Below are 16807 nucleotides of genomic sequence, written 5' to 3' on the forward strand. Positions count from 1 at the left end.
AGTTTATGCTGAAGCCAGAAAGCATACATAACTCGCTAGGTAATAGTACTTGGTACTCTTCCCACCAACTCCCGTACATCTCTTTATCATGGATTTAAGCCCTGCCACTTCTAATGAGGGCAGTATCGCTCGCAGCGCCTTTAGCCATATCCTCATTTGGCGTTTCCAAGATTTCCAGCTATTTTCCATTAGTCATTAAGTGCTGAACAGAGTATTCGTGAGGCCGCTCATTGCCGACGAGTTTTATATATACATATGGCGCATCCTTAAAACGGGTAGCCTTCCGTCTGTGGCATTCAGATAGGGAAGTGCACAAGTCCAAAATAAACATCCACGCTCCTAGGTTTGTCAACCTCAAGACCATAGCCTGGCCGTCGCTGCTCAGGGGGGGTGTTTCCTGAACCGTCCATCCTTGTGTCTGCATTCCATAGAGAATTTGATGGTTCCGGGGCATTTGCAATTGCCAGACCTAATCCAATTTCTTGCGCCTTTCCAAGCAGATGCCTGAGCGCAGTAACCACAATTTTTACTTCTCGTGAAGACTCTGAGTCGTTCGATTGTAGCCATACAATGTAAGAAGAGCTTAGTGCATGAAACATGCGATCGCGCATCCCTGTGTCGTTGCTCCTCTCACCACCAGTGATCGAGATCGGTGCGCCATTGGTAGATACTGTATTAGCCAAAGATATCTCTTCCCCAAGATCGGCACAGAGAATGGCAGTTGCAAAAAGGAAATCCTGCACGAGGAGAGACAGGAATTTCCATCCATGGCGACACAGACGACCACCGACTCGAGTCTCCAGATATAGAGTCCACTGATGTCGCAAGATAACGAGGGCAGCCTCAATGCAGACTTTACGTGAGTGTGCATATTGTCCGTGATTTCTGCCAACGGACATGTAATTGCTGTGCAAAACAATTTGTGCTCTGTGATAGATGAAGGAGAGAAAAGTGTAACGCACACTAGTCGTAGCAGGGAGTTGTGATGGCGCTGAGAGGTCGTGTGGTCGCGAAGGAGGCTGCCAAACAGGGAGAATCATTTCGTAAGTGCTTGTAAGTATATTGTCTAGTCTCAAGACTTCAGCGTACGGAGAGAGATTGACGGACATCGTAAGATCGTTAATCGCTCCAAAAATGAAGAGAAGTTGATTCTTCGCGACGTGGAATTGAGACACTGTTTTGGCAGATCCTGACCTCGGAGGGGGCAAATCAATAATGTTCTCGTCAAGATCTTCCTCAAAGAGATTTCTCGGATCCGCAGTATCGCATAGTGAATGATTGATCATGCGGGGCAATCCGAACTGGATAGAGAGATACATGTCCCATCCAACAAGTATCGCCCAGACTCTGCGGCGCCTCTCGGCTTCGAAGCAGGACATTGCTGGAAAATGGGATCCATCACGGTGATAGCCGGCTCTGAAGGCAATCCGGACAAGAACTCCCCATACCACCCATGGGCCATACGAAATTTTTGTATCTTCTTCTCTCAAGGTCTCGATGAATAGATAGAGCAAAAGTGTTTCCACTGTGTATCGCGGGCCTTGGAAGTATTTCCCCAGAATCAGGCACTGGATGGTCTTCTGACGATATAGGCGGACGAGATCTCCCGGTTCGGACTCCGCTATCTGTAGTCGGCGTTCCTCATCTGGAGAGAATTGTTGGTACTGCACTGCAAGACACATCAAAGCAAACAATAAACCAATCCACATTGTTGACGCTGATGTCGGATCCTCCCAGAACCTGTCATACTGCATCTGATATCAGCACTGAAGTGTTGACGATTGTTCACGAGCTACCAACCTCATTTCGAAATGTCTGAGGATGTACAATCACTGTCAGAGTCAGCAACATGGGGGAGGGAAGAGACATATTCATTGACAGACTTGCTTCATTATCAGTGTTGATAAAACACACGGTCATCAAAGTATCGACGAAACTCTTCGAAGGGATGGCATTGAGAATATCTTCTCTACTGGTTTTCTCAGAGCATCCAAGGAGGAGATCAGGCTCGTCATTTTCTGCTTCATTAGTTGGTTCTTCTTCCTCACTAATGAGAGAAGGTTCGGTCTGAAATACGTCTCTCAATTCGGGAATCTGGACGTACGTACAGGTCAGCTACCGACGACTGCAAGCTTCCGAGAGACAAACCTACCCCTTGTAGGATCGCCATCCAATGCGAACTGCCAAAATAGCTGGTTCTACCTTGAAGCTGTTGGGAATAGCCGGTTGTATACGCGAGGAGTGGTGGATCCTGGCGAGAGTCGTCCTTCTGGTGGTCTTGGTTTTGGGGCCAGAGCCCAATATTCTGTAATGTCAACGGACTCGGGTTGGCCTGCTTCAAGGTTCCCATTAGGTAGTCAACCTGAGACTCGAGTTGTTTCACTCGGTCTCTGACATTAGGGGCAGGTAGCTGGTATATGCTGCTTGCGATCGTCGCCCTCGGAAGGCCAGCGTCCGGAAAAGTGCAAGAATCAGCGAGGCCCCGACGGGAACAGTTGTGGCAAGGATGGCAACGATCACATTTCAGTCTACCCCGTCGCCCGTGAGTTTTTGAGGCTCTTCAGGAGGAAGGGGGAGGGTTCACTTTCTTTTCCTACACAAATTGCACGACAACTGAGGCTTCTCTCGACGTCGACGAGCAGCCTTCGCCTCAAGTTCTTCCGGAGACTGGGTCATCTTGTGGGTATCTGATCTTCCTGGCCGACACGTATCAGGTCCTCTGTTTATTTGAAGTAGTATATTGCAAGCACGCTCCTCCAAAAGGAATGTCTTCTGGATGAGAAGGTTTAATAGAACTAAGGGGATGAGGCCACAACGCGCAATATACTCGTCAATGCATCATGTTCGAGTTCAAGTTGCTCCGAGTCCGATCATCCGACCTTCCGATACCCCACAAGCTGGAAAGGGAAAAGCGCATATTATCGCAGCCTTGTACAGCCTTGCCCTGAATTCCGCTCATGGCGCCTCGTCATAATAATTCCCCGCCCTCACAACCTTCTATCATTCCCGGCTGCGGCGTCATGCAGAAGCTGCCCCGATATCACGCCCTTGTACCTCTTCCACTGTAGAAGAACTCTCCCTCCCCAACGGTAGGTATCATGGCAGACAGTCTGTATGGCATTAAGCAGGCCTCGAAGACCAAGGCCAAGGAAATTTCGTCCTCCACTTCTCTCGCTTTCTCTACGAACTTGGCATCACTGATCTCCAGCTCGTCCTCTGCGAAATCGAAACCTTCAGCCGGCCGAACGCGTCCGTCTAAAGATAAATCGGATATCTTTACTATTCACAACAAAAATGTCAAGAAACGGTCCGCCGCTGACCTCGAAGATGGCCAGCAACGCCACAAAACGAAGGATGATATTGGTTCAGTCGACGATGCAGAGTTGCACAGGTCGAAGAGGAAGATGGAAGACAAAGTCCGCCTATACAATGCCATGAGGCGTGGTGAATACATCGGTAGAGAGGATTACGACAACCGTAGCCTGATCGATTTCGACCGCAAGTGGGCGGAAGATCAGCTAAAAGGCGAAGGAGGTGACTCCGATAGCTTCGACTCCGATAACGGCGTGGACGAAGAGGAAATTGTCGAATATCTGGATGAGTTTGGTCGGCTCCGCAAAGGAACAAAAGCGCAGGCGGCGCGTGAAGAGAGAAGGAAACGTATGCAGGCCGCCGCCGCCGCCGAAGAGGAGCGACTTTCTGCAAGACCTTCCATGCCGAGTAACATCCTCTATGGAGACACTATTCAACACCAGGCCTTCAACCCTGACCAAGCCATTGCTGATCGCATGGAAGAAATTGCGAAGAAGCGAGACAAATCTGCGACTCCTCCTCCCGAGACACACTACGACGCCAGTGCTGAAATTAGGAGCAAAGGAACAGGCTTCTACACTTTCAGTAAAGATGCAGAAGAGAGGAGGCGAGAAATGGATGCTCTTGAAAAAGAGAGGCTTGAGACGGAGAGAGTGCGCAAAGAACGGGACGAAAAGAAAGAGCAACGGATGAAAGAAATTGAGGAGCGCCGCAAGTTGATTGCTGCACAGAGGGCCAAAGCTCAAGCTGACAAATTCCTTAATGAGCTTGACCTTGGAGGTATTTGAATCAACCGTGAAGAGCAACTCTGTCCTTGGACTTGGTGAAGGCTGAGCTGCAGCTCCGTCCAACGTCACCGACTGGCTAGTCATGGCTTTCACGAGCGTCACTCTGGCATCAGAGATACCTGCGACAACCGAGGATATAAATCCACTGTCTGTATCGTCATTAGGATCTCTCCATGTCTCCATACACCATGGCCGAAAAGACAACGTGGAATGTCGTGCTTGATGACCGTCCAGACTTCGCAGCCGCCATTCTCAACTCAATGGGCCCAATCTTCAGCGTCCCCATCTATCTAGTGACGATCCTTCTTCTCCAGTATCGATATGCATTTTTTGATCGTCCTTGGGCCAAGGGACTCCTTTCAATCGCGCTTGCTGGGGGATTCTGTGCTTTGCTCATTGTCAAATTGCTCTGCCGGCTCTGGGGCCAGGTCCTTCGGAATAATCTCCCCTATTGGACACCAACCGTGGCTCATTTGGACAATGATGGTGATGTATGCGTGGGGCTGCGGTGGCTCTACCGCCACAAGAAATTGCTCCTCAAGAACGACGAAGGCCGCCTTGCCTCTCACGAATTTGATGAATAGATCGCCTGAGGCCCGACTCTGGATTGAAATGGCCAGTCGTGGCAGAAATGGCGGTCTCATACTTTTACGGCTCTCCAGTCAGTCCGCTACAAGGACCGCAAGTTCTCCCTCACCTATGATCCGCAAGTAGACGTATGCTCGACTTGTTGCCTAGGATGGTCTATCAAACCCATCGAGGACGTGCTTGACGATGCATACGAGGGGTACGGGGCCGATCTCGTTAGTCACTCAATTGCACTTTACACATCTAGTAGAGGACGGAGCGGTGGAATGCTCCCTTAACGGTCTCTTCCCAGAGCCTCGACTCAGTCGAGATGGATTCTCAAGAGAAGGCGGCTCTCGTTAACGACATTGACACATACCTCACCGGGAAAGACTGGTACAGAAAACGCGGCATACCGTGGCGAAGAGGCTATTTGTTCCACGGGCCGCCGGGCGCGGGCAAGATCTTGTTGATCACTGCACTTGCAGCGCATTTTTGAATGCAATTGCTTTCTCGGAATGGCTCGGTGACAGTGTGCTTCAGCAATTACTGCGTCGAATCGATGACACCAATTGTATTGTGCTTCTCGAAGATAGTTCGATAGCGCTGGATTGACCAGGAAAGGGCAAGGCCTTGATCATAGAGCAAACGAGGATATCGATGCATTATCCAGTCCTTCGAAGGGATTGAAGGGTCGTAAGAAGAGCGTTGTCACTCTGTCCGGCCTCTTGAACGCGATCGACGGCATAGGTGCTCCAGAAGGTCATATTTTCGTATGGTATTCCTCTTTTGAGAGATCCGTTTCAAATTTGGAGTGGTCAATGGTCATTCCTCCAACGACATCGAAGAGGCTAATGGATGTTAGAGATACTGACAAGCAACTACGCAGAACACCTCGATGCCGCACCGACTCGCCCTGGCCGGGTCGATTACTACTTAAAGTTCGATGTCGCGACAAAGAAACAAGCTCAAAAGATCTTCCTCTGGCTCCAGGCGAGCGGCTATCGCGTTGAGACACGGGTTAAGCTAGAAGAACTAGCTCAGACTTTTGCCGACAGGAACCCCCCAAAAATTGCTGTCACATGCAGAAATATAGGACTTCCTCCTGCAGTGCCGCGACGACCCTGAGAAGGCAGTTAAAGAAGTCGATAGCTGGATTCAGGGAATACTCGCTGCCAAAGGAAAGGAGCACAACGAGTTTGTCGACGTCGATAGGGGTAGGGGTGATGAAGCCGGTGATGACGAGAATATCAATAGAGAACGACGTTGAACGTATATAGGCATTCAGGATGATGATTGAGCGAAATCAGCCTCTCGTCGGATACAGTCAGACTCTTTCCGGAATGAAGCGAGCAGGTAGCTGCTCACGATTTGATGATGCTGTTCTTTGCACCACCAGTACCTCTAGCCTTGCAAATTGTGTTCCTACAAAGGCCGTCACTAAAATACCAGTGAGTGAACTATTCAATATGACTGCGGCTAAAACAGTGCCTGGTCATCGGCGGCCCATCCAGAGTCGTACGCTGCGGTCGTATCCTGCCACGTCTCCTGTCCGGTCCAGTCCGTTCCCTGCACACCGCTGACGTCCTGGGTTGCGCCAGCGCCACCTGTGTCTGCAGCTGCTGTGCCTGTGTCGAGGTTCCCGGCGTCTGTGGGGCCAGTGGCGCCGGATCCGTCGTATATCGCGTTCGATTCTGCGCCTACGACTGCCTGCGTGATGGATGCTATAGCGATGCTCGTGGTGAGATCGTTGAGGAAGTCTCCCTGCTGCGTTACGCCGTACGGTCTCGTCGGCGCTGGGCCATAGCTTTGAGGTCTGGACCATAGGCCTTGGGGCGGAGCGCTGCCGATCCTTTGTCTTCGGGGAGGGATGGTTTGTCCCGTTGTTGGAGGACGCCCGGGTGCAGGTCGTTGAGGCTGAGGAGCAGCACTGCCGAACGAACCTTGACTTGGTCGCGGCGATTGCGGTGACGGCGTGGCAGGTGAGTATTGCGGTCCCGAAGGCGAGGGTTTCGAGGTCGGACGCTGTACCTGCACAAGATTCCCTTGGCTGGAGTCGTCGTTGAATCTTGGAATGGGGTGAACATGCAACTTGCTGGCATATTGGACACAGTGAGTGCACAGCTTGAGAACCTGGTCACACTGCTGACAGTGTAAGGGCGATATTGGTGAAGTCTCTGCAGAGCATGTCAGGGGTGATTTGGTCTAGCATGGGGAGGAAGAGGAAGCTCACTATGCAAGCAGAGGCTGCACTGCTCGCTTCCGGTGGCCACTATACCGTCAACACGCATGACTTTTCTCTGGCATTCCCGGTAAGACCTTGCAATCACTTGGTTCAGGTTCTCCTCGGTATAGATGTCGATAAAGTGTCTGTGGGCGTGGCCTTTGAGAGCCTCAGGGTTACGCATCGCTGACCCAAAACCTCATCAGTGGCACGTTCGCTGGCGTGTCTCCGTTGGACTTACGCTGAGCACACGTATGGCAGTATATCCCGCTGGATAACCATCCGGGCTTCTCGACCTGGAAGGTCCATTGCCATGACTCGTGGTTGCTCGGGTGGTCGCGGCCGAGTGAATAGCAGCTCAAGCATCGGTACATCGGCTCATTGGTCTGATCATAGCAGGTCTTGCAAAAGATGACAGTCTGTCCGATCGAGAATCCTATCGTGCTTGACATCAGCGCTCCATGGGTTTGGTCAAGCAATACCACGGCTCTCCTACCTGTTGAGCAAGAGGTGCAGTGATTGACAGTAGCAGCATCACAACAACATGGGTCGGTGGAGGCGGCGTTGCTCCTGACAGTGCACTTGGCTTCTATCACCTTGAATGATCTGTGTGGGTGCAGGTTCACGCCTCTGGAGAACCAGCACCCCCGACACACGGTGTAGTGGCAATCGAGACAGACGTATCGACCAGGAGCCCGCTTGCGACAGGCAGAGCACGGCGCAGAAGCATTCCTGTTGTTGAGATCGTGAATGTCTCCATGCACCATCGAGACCGAGGCCAGGGCATGGCTCGGCTGGTGTTGAAGCCAGCAATACTTGCAGAAGGGCAACCTACAGTAGGTACAATCTGCGAAGGTGACGTCCCAGGAAATACCTAACGTGAATCAGCAGAAGTCCCCGCCGCGGTTCCCTTCAGGCTGTGCACACGTACCTGTTTTGCAGAGGGCACATGTTCGTCCAGGGGCATTCGTGTCGACCAGCTGGATAGCCATTGTGGAAACCAATGGATGTGGACTGGACTGTGGACGATTCCTCACCTTCACGCGGAAGATAACTGTTGATCCAGTAACTGGACCGCACCGTCGGCCAGCTTCATGGCCTATAAAGGTGTCTAGTATGACGGTAGTAGGTCGGGAGATTGCAGATGGAGGGGTATGGCCTATCCGAAAACCCCCAGTCATCAAGGCTTCTACCTTCTAACGTCTGACAGCACCGCCTTCCTTGCACCACCGTGTCTCTTCTCGGCGCTGGCGCAGCGTAGTGTCATGCTAGTTGGCTCGCCTGGGGTGCAGGGTTGGAGCCTTAAGCTTTTCCAGATTGATGGACTATTTATTGGGCTTTCATGGGCCCCAACAAAGCACCCCTGTTGGGCGAAGACAGTCGTACTTATGAAACCTCAGGATATACCGGAGCATCTACTGAGGTTGGAATGCCACCTTTCCACAGTTCCGCGCGAAGAGAACCCTTTCCCAAGGCGAGGCGTTTCGGTCCCAAGGCTTCTATTTCCGGCCGCATATGCATGATTACCATGGCTGTAGACGAGACAACCTTCAACAATTCGTTGCAGGCGCCCAGATCTCCCGGAAGAGGTTGGCCAAAAGGAAAGGAGAGCAGAATCAGGCTGAGTGGCAAAGAAGAAACAAGAATCCAGACCCTGTTTCTCAGCTGACCTTTAGACTTTCGTGTCTCGAAGCCTTATGCAGCCCAGCGTCCAACCAGCCTATAAGACCATATGCGGCCTTGACAGTTCCGTGGCTCTGGCCCAGGTTGAGATCCCGGGACCTATGAGAGTGCCCCTGCAGCCTGGCAGACCACCTTTGCGTCCGTATTGGACGCGCGAAGGGTGACTGAGCCTCTCCCAACACGGGGAGCAGTATTTCGTGTCACTCTTTCTCTGCGTTGGGACAAAAAGGGGTGGCTAGGTTTGGCATAGGCCTAGCTACAAGGGGTTAGTATTGGTTGGGCGGCAGGAAGTAAAACGGCCCCCCTTTTTCAGCCTTACAATCAATAATCAGTCCTTTTTTCTTATTCATCACGAGAAATTAACGTTGCGGGCACCGGATTTATGTATGTTTTGTTGCCGCCAGCGCCTCGCGCGCACTTAGAGTCGGTAGGGAGTAGGGAGTAGTAATTCGCCACCCTCCTCGCCGCGCCTCGCCTCTAAAGGAGAGAAAGAACACGCAAGCCTCTTTCTGCAACAAGCCACTCCCGAGAACCTGGGCTGGCTATCTATAAATTGTCACGTCTCGTCTAGGTAATACAGAGTACTAGTCCTAGTCCAAATTAGTCCATGGGCCTGGACATGGGCAAAATGCACGGGGCTCTAGACCGACTGCATGTGGCCTCTGCAGCTCCCTTGCGTATCGTATCATGAGGTGCTTGTGTTCCGGACAAGGCAAAGAAAGGGCCCCCCAAACTTGAGAAACGGGCCCCCTTCTCCCATCTTTTCGATTTCTCCTCTTCGTCTTCTCCAGCCTCGCGGCAACAAGTCGGCTGTGGTGGTGGTGGTGTCAATCCGAACCCATGCTAGCTCGTATAGGCTCCCAATTTCTCTCTAGCTGTCTTTTCTTCTCCCTTGGCAGCTGGGAATTGTGTCACATCAAACACAACAGGGAAAATAGAAGGGGCGGGGGAAGGGATGGCCAGAGCTGCACATTCAATATTAGAGAGGCAAAGAAGGGCACCGGAAAGAAAGGGCAATGTTCTAGACGTAACTCTTTACTGTCCCTGTTCTGCGTCCTCGAACTCGTAAGGCTGGGCTAGGTCAGTCTATGCGAGCACGTTTTGACAGAGTCTACGGGTTTCCAAGGGGTAAGGTTCCAGCCCCCGTCAAGTGCAGCAGGCTGCAAGACACGGAAATGCCTGCAGATGCGAAAAGGTAGGGTAGCACATAGATCTTAGCTCTCGCTCTGTCTCTGTACGCGTGCGGTGTCTCTGTGTCTCTTTGCCCCCTATTCAAATCTCGGCCCAACAGGGATCGTGCACGAGGCTAAATATGGTCTCGAATCTCTGTGGCCTCTCGAGAGCAGAAACGGTAGGGCTTTGACTATTAACTTCACTAAACGACCAACCAATCCACATACCTGACTGACTGACCAGGTAGGTAGCTAGCACAGCCATTTTCCTCGAGGAAACGCCTTCCTCCCTCCCCCCTCCAATCCCCTTCCTCGACGGCTCTCAGCCTAATCACTTGCAAAAGTTCATCGTTTTCATTCAAAAACTGGTCTACATCCCACGGGCCACCTCCTCCCTGCTCGTCCCTCTCGAAGCGATTCCTCAGGCTCTCGTTATTCCCCCCTCCTTCCAGAGCTCCCCTCCAACCAAACGTCGGCCCCTGCAACTGCACCACTGCACCTTCAATCCTTTGCTCAATCGACAATCATGAATCCCAGCTTCGAGAAAAACTCACACGGTGGTAAGTACTCGGTGTTACCTCTTCTAGTCAGTATACAGGACACCGTCTCACTGGAACCCTCTCTGTAGTGGAGAATCAAGCCACCGAAGTATTGATGCCCGGGTAAGTAATAACCACTCCTGCATCACTTGCATGGATGTTCTGTGCTGATGTGGAGTTAGGGATCTCCGTTTCCAACAGTCGCCGAACCCCATGGCCAACGCGCACATCGCCCCCAGCCCCATGCAACAGCCGCACCAGGAGTACCCCGAGAAGGTCTATGGTCATCCCCAGATGCCTCCTCAACAACGTTCAGCGTCGTCTCAGTTCCGCCAGGCCGTAGCGATCCCCAATCTCGGCATGTCGCCTGCCCCAGTAGACTGTCCGGCCTGCGGTCAGCGGAGCATGACCAATGTCAGTTACCACACGGGGAACACCACACAGTAAGTTCCATCTTCCCGTTCCGGTAGGACTGGCCAGTGCCTTGCCTGCACGGCGTGGAGCATGGCACGTCAAAAGCTGACGTGAGTTACTTGTACAGTGTCTGGGCTGGAGTCGCCTGCTGTTTGACCGGTCTTCTCTGCTTCGTTCCGTACCTCATGAACTCGTTGAAGGACGTGCAGCATCGGTGTGGAAGTTGCGGAGTGCTGCTGGCGACCTGGCACAAGAGCGGAGTGGTGGAAGTTCACATGCACGGTTGAAGCCCAGGTAATGGGCGGCGTTCGGGGTGATGATCGAAGCCTGGGCTAAATCATCGGCGGCTGGGAGTGAAACTACTTACGGATGGACACACACGCACTTGTAACCAATATATCTCTTTACCTGTTTTCTCGACTTCACGGTCGAGAGGGTGTTGGCCTAGGCCAGGCAGGTCAGTGTTGCCGGCGGCCGCTACGCCTGGATCATCTGAATGTTTGTGGGGGGGGGGAACCATGGCGATGATGATGATGACGACGGTGACGATGATGGTCGTGCTGAAGCACACAGAATGGGTCATAGTTCGCATACACAGGCTTAGTACGAGGTATTCTGATGGAATCCAAAAACATTAACGGAGCGCAATCTTTGGTTTCGGGGACGCCCCATCTCTACCAGCTGTTCCGTGTACAGCCGCCGTGCGTGGTTGAAGGAAGGTTAGCCAATGGGTGGGGACTGCGAGGCTCAAGAGGCTGTACGAGATATTACTTGGCCATTCCTGCCCATTTTCGTGTGGGGGAGACGGGCAAGGCTGACAGTACAGCACCAAGTATTCCTGTGGGTACCTACCAGTGGGAATTCAACGCCGAAACAACAGCGCGTCTTTCGTGGTAAGCACGATCTTTCTTTTAACTTTCGGAAGGTCTCGACCACACCTGAACTAGGTTGCCGTCCGAGTCTGTTAAGGCATATCCCAAGCCATCCTGTCCTGCAAACACCAAAGCTGAGTTCCGTGATGAATCCGTGAGGCTGCACATACGGCTCCTTGGAACTGAGAAGTCACCAGAGCCAGGCGACCGAGACTCCGGCCTTCTCTTTCCTCCTGCCGATCTGTGACTCGGTCTGTGACTCCTCCAGATCCGGGCCTGATGACACCACGTCCTCGTTTCTCATCGCTCTTGCCTCCAGCTGCAAGCTTTCAGGCACCGATGCCCGTTGACGACGATCCTGTGACTGATCTCTGGAAGTACTTTGGCGGAGCCGTGTTCCTTCAACGCCCAAATGAGTGCTGCTACCCGAACGTTCTATTGGCTTAGCATGAGTCGAAAACACACCAGTTGAGACCCCTTGGGATTTCTCAGCTTCACCTGCATTTTGCGGCAGATGGCCCAACTCAGCAACTATTTGCATTCTCAATGGTTGAGCCTCTGCCCTTGTTACGGGGAAATACCCAGCATTTTTCAGCTCCACAAGATGCGGCCAGTTAGGTGCGCGTTTCTCGCAAAGCGTCTGGGCATCCAACATGTCAGTGAGACGTTTTTGGTAGTCCCAAGCCGGGAGCTTGACGGCCTCGGTTGTGTCAATCACTGTAGTGAGCGCCTATTGGGATTCACGCCTTGCTTCGGTGACTTGATCCTGTAACAGCTTGTCATACACTTGCCAAGCTGCGGCGATGTTGCCAGCTTCTTCAATCCATTGCTTCCAAGGTCCAGTATCTGGCGCCACACGGGCGTGTTGCACCCATCTAGAGTGACCGACGAGTGCAATGGCGGTCCACAGCGTGTCTGTATATTTGGGTTCAACTTCTGGCAGTGAGAGGCCGCATTCCGCCGTAACGCGCCGGGTGAGGAAAGTAGCAAAAGACGAATGCCGCCTTGTGAGGGGCCTTTGGGCCTCAGCTTGATTGCTATCGTCCTTCGGAATGGTCGCTGCGGACATAGTCGCGTCCAGAACAACGTCGAAAGAGGGGTCCTCAGAGCCGCTGGGCTTCCATTCCAAAGTGACTACTTGGTAATCTTGCCACCAATGCCATTCTGTTGGATCCAATGCTGAACAAAACCAGTTCAGTACGTTCAAAAATACGTACAATGCGGCGAAGGCAATTTGAAGTTAGATTTCGACTTTCTCAGACAGATAAATCCAGACATAAGAAGTATGGTAGCACGCAACCAAGCAGCACGGTATGCCGTCTCTCCTAGGGTGTAGTCGCATGATTCAATCCTGAAATACATATCTGATATCCTTTCTTCGCACCTTACAACACGGAACGCTCCCAGACGTGCATCGCATATGACGACGTCACCCTCCGGAATTTTGTCGTCTCTGTCTTTCCTGGGGCTCCGCTCCTTCAAGTCCAGTTTCCACCATGACGCGAGGCCGACAACGGTCGAACTCAAAGACAACAAGATCGTAGCGACCAAGGCGAACTCATCGTCGTAATGAAGCGACAGCCATAAAATCACAGCTGACGAGATCAACCCAAGCAGAGACAGCGCGAAGAGAGGCCCGAATTCCTTTGCGCCGTAGACGTTCTTCTCGGAGATCGAGCTGGATCCTTCTTGCTGACTCTTATGAGCTCCACTTGATTTCTTTTCAACTTCTTGGGGTGCACGAGAGTAGTGAAGAAATTCAGCTCTGGACGAAGGTTGCCGGAGTAGACCCCAACCACAGTCCCTCTTCCTGTTGAGAGCCTTTCAGCCCGTACATCCTTAAATAAGGCTTGTGGGGCTGGCCCGCCGGCCATACTTATTCGCTCACTTTCTTCGCTCAAGGGCAGGAACTTCGACCAAGCTTATGCAGAGGCGATACGAACGGTGGACAGCTGAAAAGCTCTGGGGGTTGCTTTATGTAACCCTCTTTCACTCCTTCGTCCCTCTTCGCTTCGCAAAGGATCCGTTCAGACAGGGCTAGGTCGCTGGCTTTCCACTCTCTCTCCCAACCCAACAAACCTCAGCGCTAAGCCAGCTGCTGGCAGACCCTCCATGAGGCTCTACCGGCCGGTTTTGGCCACGGTACGAAACGAGCCTAATCAAGCATTCTCAACGCCTTGGACCCCTTGAGCACTACTGTGACGTGTAATGTGGCCTAGAACTTGTCGAGACCACCAACGGCTGCTTTCGAAAATCCAGTTGGGTCAACGCTACAGGTTCTGCCATGGCAAAAGGCAGAAAGGCAAAAACTCGTATCCGCTTGCCCCGCGCATGTCCAGTGAGGCTGCCTAGAGTCTTGATTTGTCCAGCCATCTGCTCTCCTACTCGTCCCAAAACTCTCATAAGATCTGTACTGGCTATGTGATGCAAATATCAGCGGCAGACAAAGTTCCTTTGAGGGGCGACACTCAACAAAAGCCTGACGCACTCAAATTCCGCTCACTTGATCGTGAAGGACATGGCGGCACCCACAGTGACCTGTCGATACTGCTATTCGACTAACGCTTGCAAGCATTGTGGAAACCTCGAGTTCTACGAGCTACAGAACCGTCCTCGGACGAGAGGGTGGTTTGATAACAAGGAGAAGCCTGCAAGACAAAAGCTAAACTTCAGGGATCTCCAAGATAACGCCCGGAACTGCGAGTTCTGCGCCATCTTGTATGACGGTGTCGCCGCTGTCGATTGGACCCGGAGACGCGGTTTATTGCAAACATTGGAGTACGAACTCGGCGAAACCTTGGTCTTGGTCAATGGTAACGAAGTGTATGAGAATGACTATGGGTTGTCCCCCCGTCTGGAGTTCTTTACGTTGGAGGGTGAGTCTGAATTCGCCAATTTCAACTGTCCTGTTAGAATTACGTCGTGAGGAGCTGGAGGTCACGGCTCTGCATATGTATGCCGAACTAATACTGACTGCCACCTTCAAGGGAAGGTTACTCCCACGGCCATAGGGCGAGGTCGTGTCGTCCCCGGCTTCTTCACTCAAGAAACCAAGGGCCAGATTGACGCGTGGCTGAGAGATGCGAGGGTTGAGACCACTTTACCTCGAAGACTATTGGATGTATGGGCTTTCTCTCAGCCAAAGGACCACGACAGCGCGTCATCTACACAGCAGGATGTGAGATTGATCGAGACTAGGCCCGACCAAAAAGGCACGTACGTCGCCCTCAGCCATTGCTGGGTTGGGCGTGAAGTTCTCACGACTACCAGCCAGAACTTACCAGGGCGGTTGAGCAGGATTCCCTATGAAGAGCTTTCTCCAATCCTTCGAGACGCAGTTCGCGTCTGTCGGTTTTTGAATGTCCGATACCTCTGGATCGACAGCTTGTGCATCATCCAGGGGGATCAGGACGATTGGGAAATCCAAGCGGCCAAGATGGCAGACATCTACGAGAACTCGTTCTTTACCATCGCTGTGCAGGTGGACTATGAGCAAGGGTTTATCCCACGGCCAGAGCTCCACGAGATTCGCCCGCGGACGGCCACCGAGGCGGCGATCTACGTGCGAGAACTGAGGGTCCCTGGATTTCTCAACCAGACTGGAGTCTTCTTCGAAAGAGAAGGTGACAACCCACCTTACATCCACGCCCGCGGCTGGTGCTACCAAGAGCGCTTCCTTTCAAGGAGGATCCTCCACTTCACCGGCACCGAAGTCATGTACGAGGCTGGGAAAGTGGTGCAATGCCAATGTGGGAACCACTATGCCGCGCTCCAGGGCAAATTTGGAAACCCAGAGAGCACCATCCACGGCTGGAAGACCATCGTGGCTGAGTACACGCAGCACGCCCTGACTCAACAGTGGGATCTGCTCCCGGGCCTCGCCGGCATCGCGAAGCGATTTCAGTCCAGGCACAACCCGGGAGATTACGTGGCCGGACTCTGGCGCAACCAATTGGTCCACTGGCTTTGCTGGAAGAGCGTCGCCCAGTACACCTTCTCGAACATGAGGGGATACTGCGAGGACTGCCGTCCCTGGCCCCGGCGGTTAACTGCCAAGCCGGAAGCGCTCTCAGACAACGTTGTCGTTCCCTCCTTCTCGTGGGCGGCCAGGAGCGGACCCTGCTTGTTCATCAACTGCATATGGAGGATGGACTACCAACAGATGGCCACGGTTCTTGACACGAGCATCGTGGTGGACCAACGGAATCCCTTCGGCCGGCTCAGGCAGTGCAGCCTCGTTCTAAATGGGTTTTGCCAGCGCTTCTACATCTACTCCACGATCGAGAAAGACCGCCAGTACGTCAACGGCTGTAACCGGGTATTTGTGTATGTCTGTGACGAGGTCTTACATCTCGACATCTGTACTGCTATTGCTGATGGGAACGTGAAGTGGTTCGATCTAGTCGCAGAGCAAGGGGTCCGTTTCTGGCTGGATGCTTGCGACGACATTCCTATGGACGGAACGGAAGCGATCGTATTGCAGATGTTTCAAAGTCGGAAAGATCACATCGGTATCGTCCTCCTACAGAAATCATCCGAGGAAGGGAGTTTTCGCAGGATCGGCCTCGTATTCTTGGACCATGATCGGTTCGCCGGACGCTACGACACCATCATCTTAGAATGATGAATTCTTGTGGGGCTCCAGGTGGTGACTATCTAACGAGCTTTGGCCTTTTGACTCTCAGCGCATCGAAACGCTTTCAACTTCGGACTTGAGAAGAAGAAGCGAACTAACCCCAATGGGGACGCTGCGAAGTTCTTGGGTTATCCGCCGTGTGGAAAAGACCGCAGGATAGGACAGAAAATTCTCCGTAGGTTGTCCACTTCAGCTCAGGTCGGAACCATGTCTTATTAATACTTACTAGTACTCTGCTAGGGAGCTGTCGTCATAATGATCGACCAGTATACTGCGAGAACGTACGTACTGCCCATTATTGGAAGAGCAAAGTGACTATCCAACATAAGCGAACTCGTTCTCAGAAACGAGGATGTACAGGTTACGGACAACGTGTGTAAAATGGCTTTTCTTTGCTTTCCCCGGAGTCCTTAAGATCCTACCAATGATGCCACGTCCTGCCATGGATCTAATTATTCCTATAATACCGTGGATAGTCACTAAACATGCCGTCATGTGTACCTGCCAATCCCCTACTCAAGTCCATCCAGGCGCCCATAAAAAAAATATACATGTGCTCTTTTCAATCCTTCCCGCGTCCAAGTTTTGAGGACTTTCTTA

At 52.3% G+C, this 16807-nt stretch overlaps 7 protein-coding genes across 7 annotated transcripts; 4 read left to right on the forward strand and 3 right to left on the reverse strand.

The window, feature by feature from the left end:
- Window positions 1–296: 296 nt before the first annotated feature.
- A1O5_09510 (uncharacterized protein) lies at window positions 297–2350 on the reverse strand (the record flags this gene model as incomplete). Its single annotated transcript, XM_007750089.1, has 4 exons — window positions 297–1748; window positions 1801–1832; window positions 1884–2094; window positions 2153–2350. The coding sequence occupies 4 exons, from the start codon at window positions 2348–2350 to the stop codon at window positions 297–299; spliced, it is 1893 nt and encodes a 630-aa protein (XP_007748279.1).
- A 748-nt stretch (window positions 2351–3098) lies between these two features.
- On the forward strand, window positions 3099–4100 carry A1O5_09511 (uncharacterized protein; the record flags this gene model as incomplete). Its single annotated transcript, XM_007750090.1, has 1 exon — window positions 3099–4100. The coding sequence occupies one exon, from the start codon at window positions 3099–3101 to the stop codon at window positions 4098–4100; it is 1002 nt and encodes a 333-aa protein (XP_007748280.1).
- A 188-nt stretch (window positions 4101–4288) lies between these two features.
- On the forward strand, window positions 4289–4684 carry A1O5_09512 (uncharacterized protein; the record flags this gene model as incomplete). The annotated part of the gene is made up of 1 exon (XM_007750091.1): window positions 4289–4684. The coding sequence occupies one exon, from the start codon at window positions 4289–4291 to the stop codon at window positions 4682–4684; it is 396 nt and encodes a 131-aa protein (XP_007748281.1).
- Window positions 4685–6146: 1462 nt separating this feature from the next.
- On the reverse strand, window positions 6147–7075 carry A1O5_09513 (uncharacterized protein; the record flags this gene model as incomplete). Its single annotated transcript, XM_007750092.1, has 2 exons — window positions 6147–6844; window positions 6901–7075. 2 exons carry the CDS (start codon window positions 7073–7075, stop codon window positions 6147–6149), a joined length of 873 nt encoding a protein of 290 aa, XP_007748282.1.
- A 3423-nt stretch (window positions 7076–10498) lies between these two features.
- A1O5_09514 (uncharacterized protein) lies at window positions 10499–10986 on the forward strand (the record flags this gene model as incomplete). The annotated part of the gene is made up of 2 exons (XM_007750093.1): window positions 10499–10728; window positions 10827–10986. The coding sequence occupies 2 exons, from the start codon at window positions 10499–10501 to the stop codon at window positions 10984–10986; spliced, it is 390 nt and encodes a 129-aa protein (XP_007748283.1).
- Window positions 10987–11761: 775 nt separating this feature from the next.
- A1O5_09515 (uncharacterized protein) lies at window positions 11762–13445 on the reverse strand (the record flags this gene model as incomplete). Its single annotated transcript, XM_007750094.1, has 4 exons — window positions 11762–12271; window positions 12332–12750; window positions 12789–13263; window positions 13314–13445. 4 exons carry the CDS (start codon window positions 13443–13445, stop codon window positions 11762–11764), a joined length of 1536 nt encoding a protein of 511 aa, XP_007748284.1.
- A 644-nt stretch (window positions 13446–14089) lies between these two features.
- Window positions 14090–16195, forward strand: A1O5_09516 (uncharacterized protein; the record flags this gene model as incomplete). The annotated part of the gene is made up of 2 exons (XM_007750095.1): window positions 14090–14447; window positions 14559–16195. 2 exons carry the CDS (start codon window positions 14090–14092, stop codon window positions 16193–16195), a joined length of 1995 nt encoding a protein of 664 aa, XP_007748285.1.
- Window positions 16196–16807: the final 612 nt, after the last annotated feature.

This window comes from Cladophialophora psammophila (genome assembly GCF_000585535.1).
Source record: "Cladophialophora psammophila CBS 110553 chromosome Unknown aczJe-supercont1.16, whole genome shotgun sequence".
NCBI classification, from domain to species: Eukaryota; Fungi; Ascomycota; class Eurotiomycetes; order Chaetothyriales; family Herpotrichiellaceae; genus Cladophialophora; species Cladophialophora psammophila.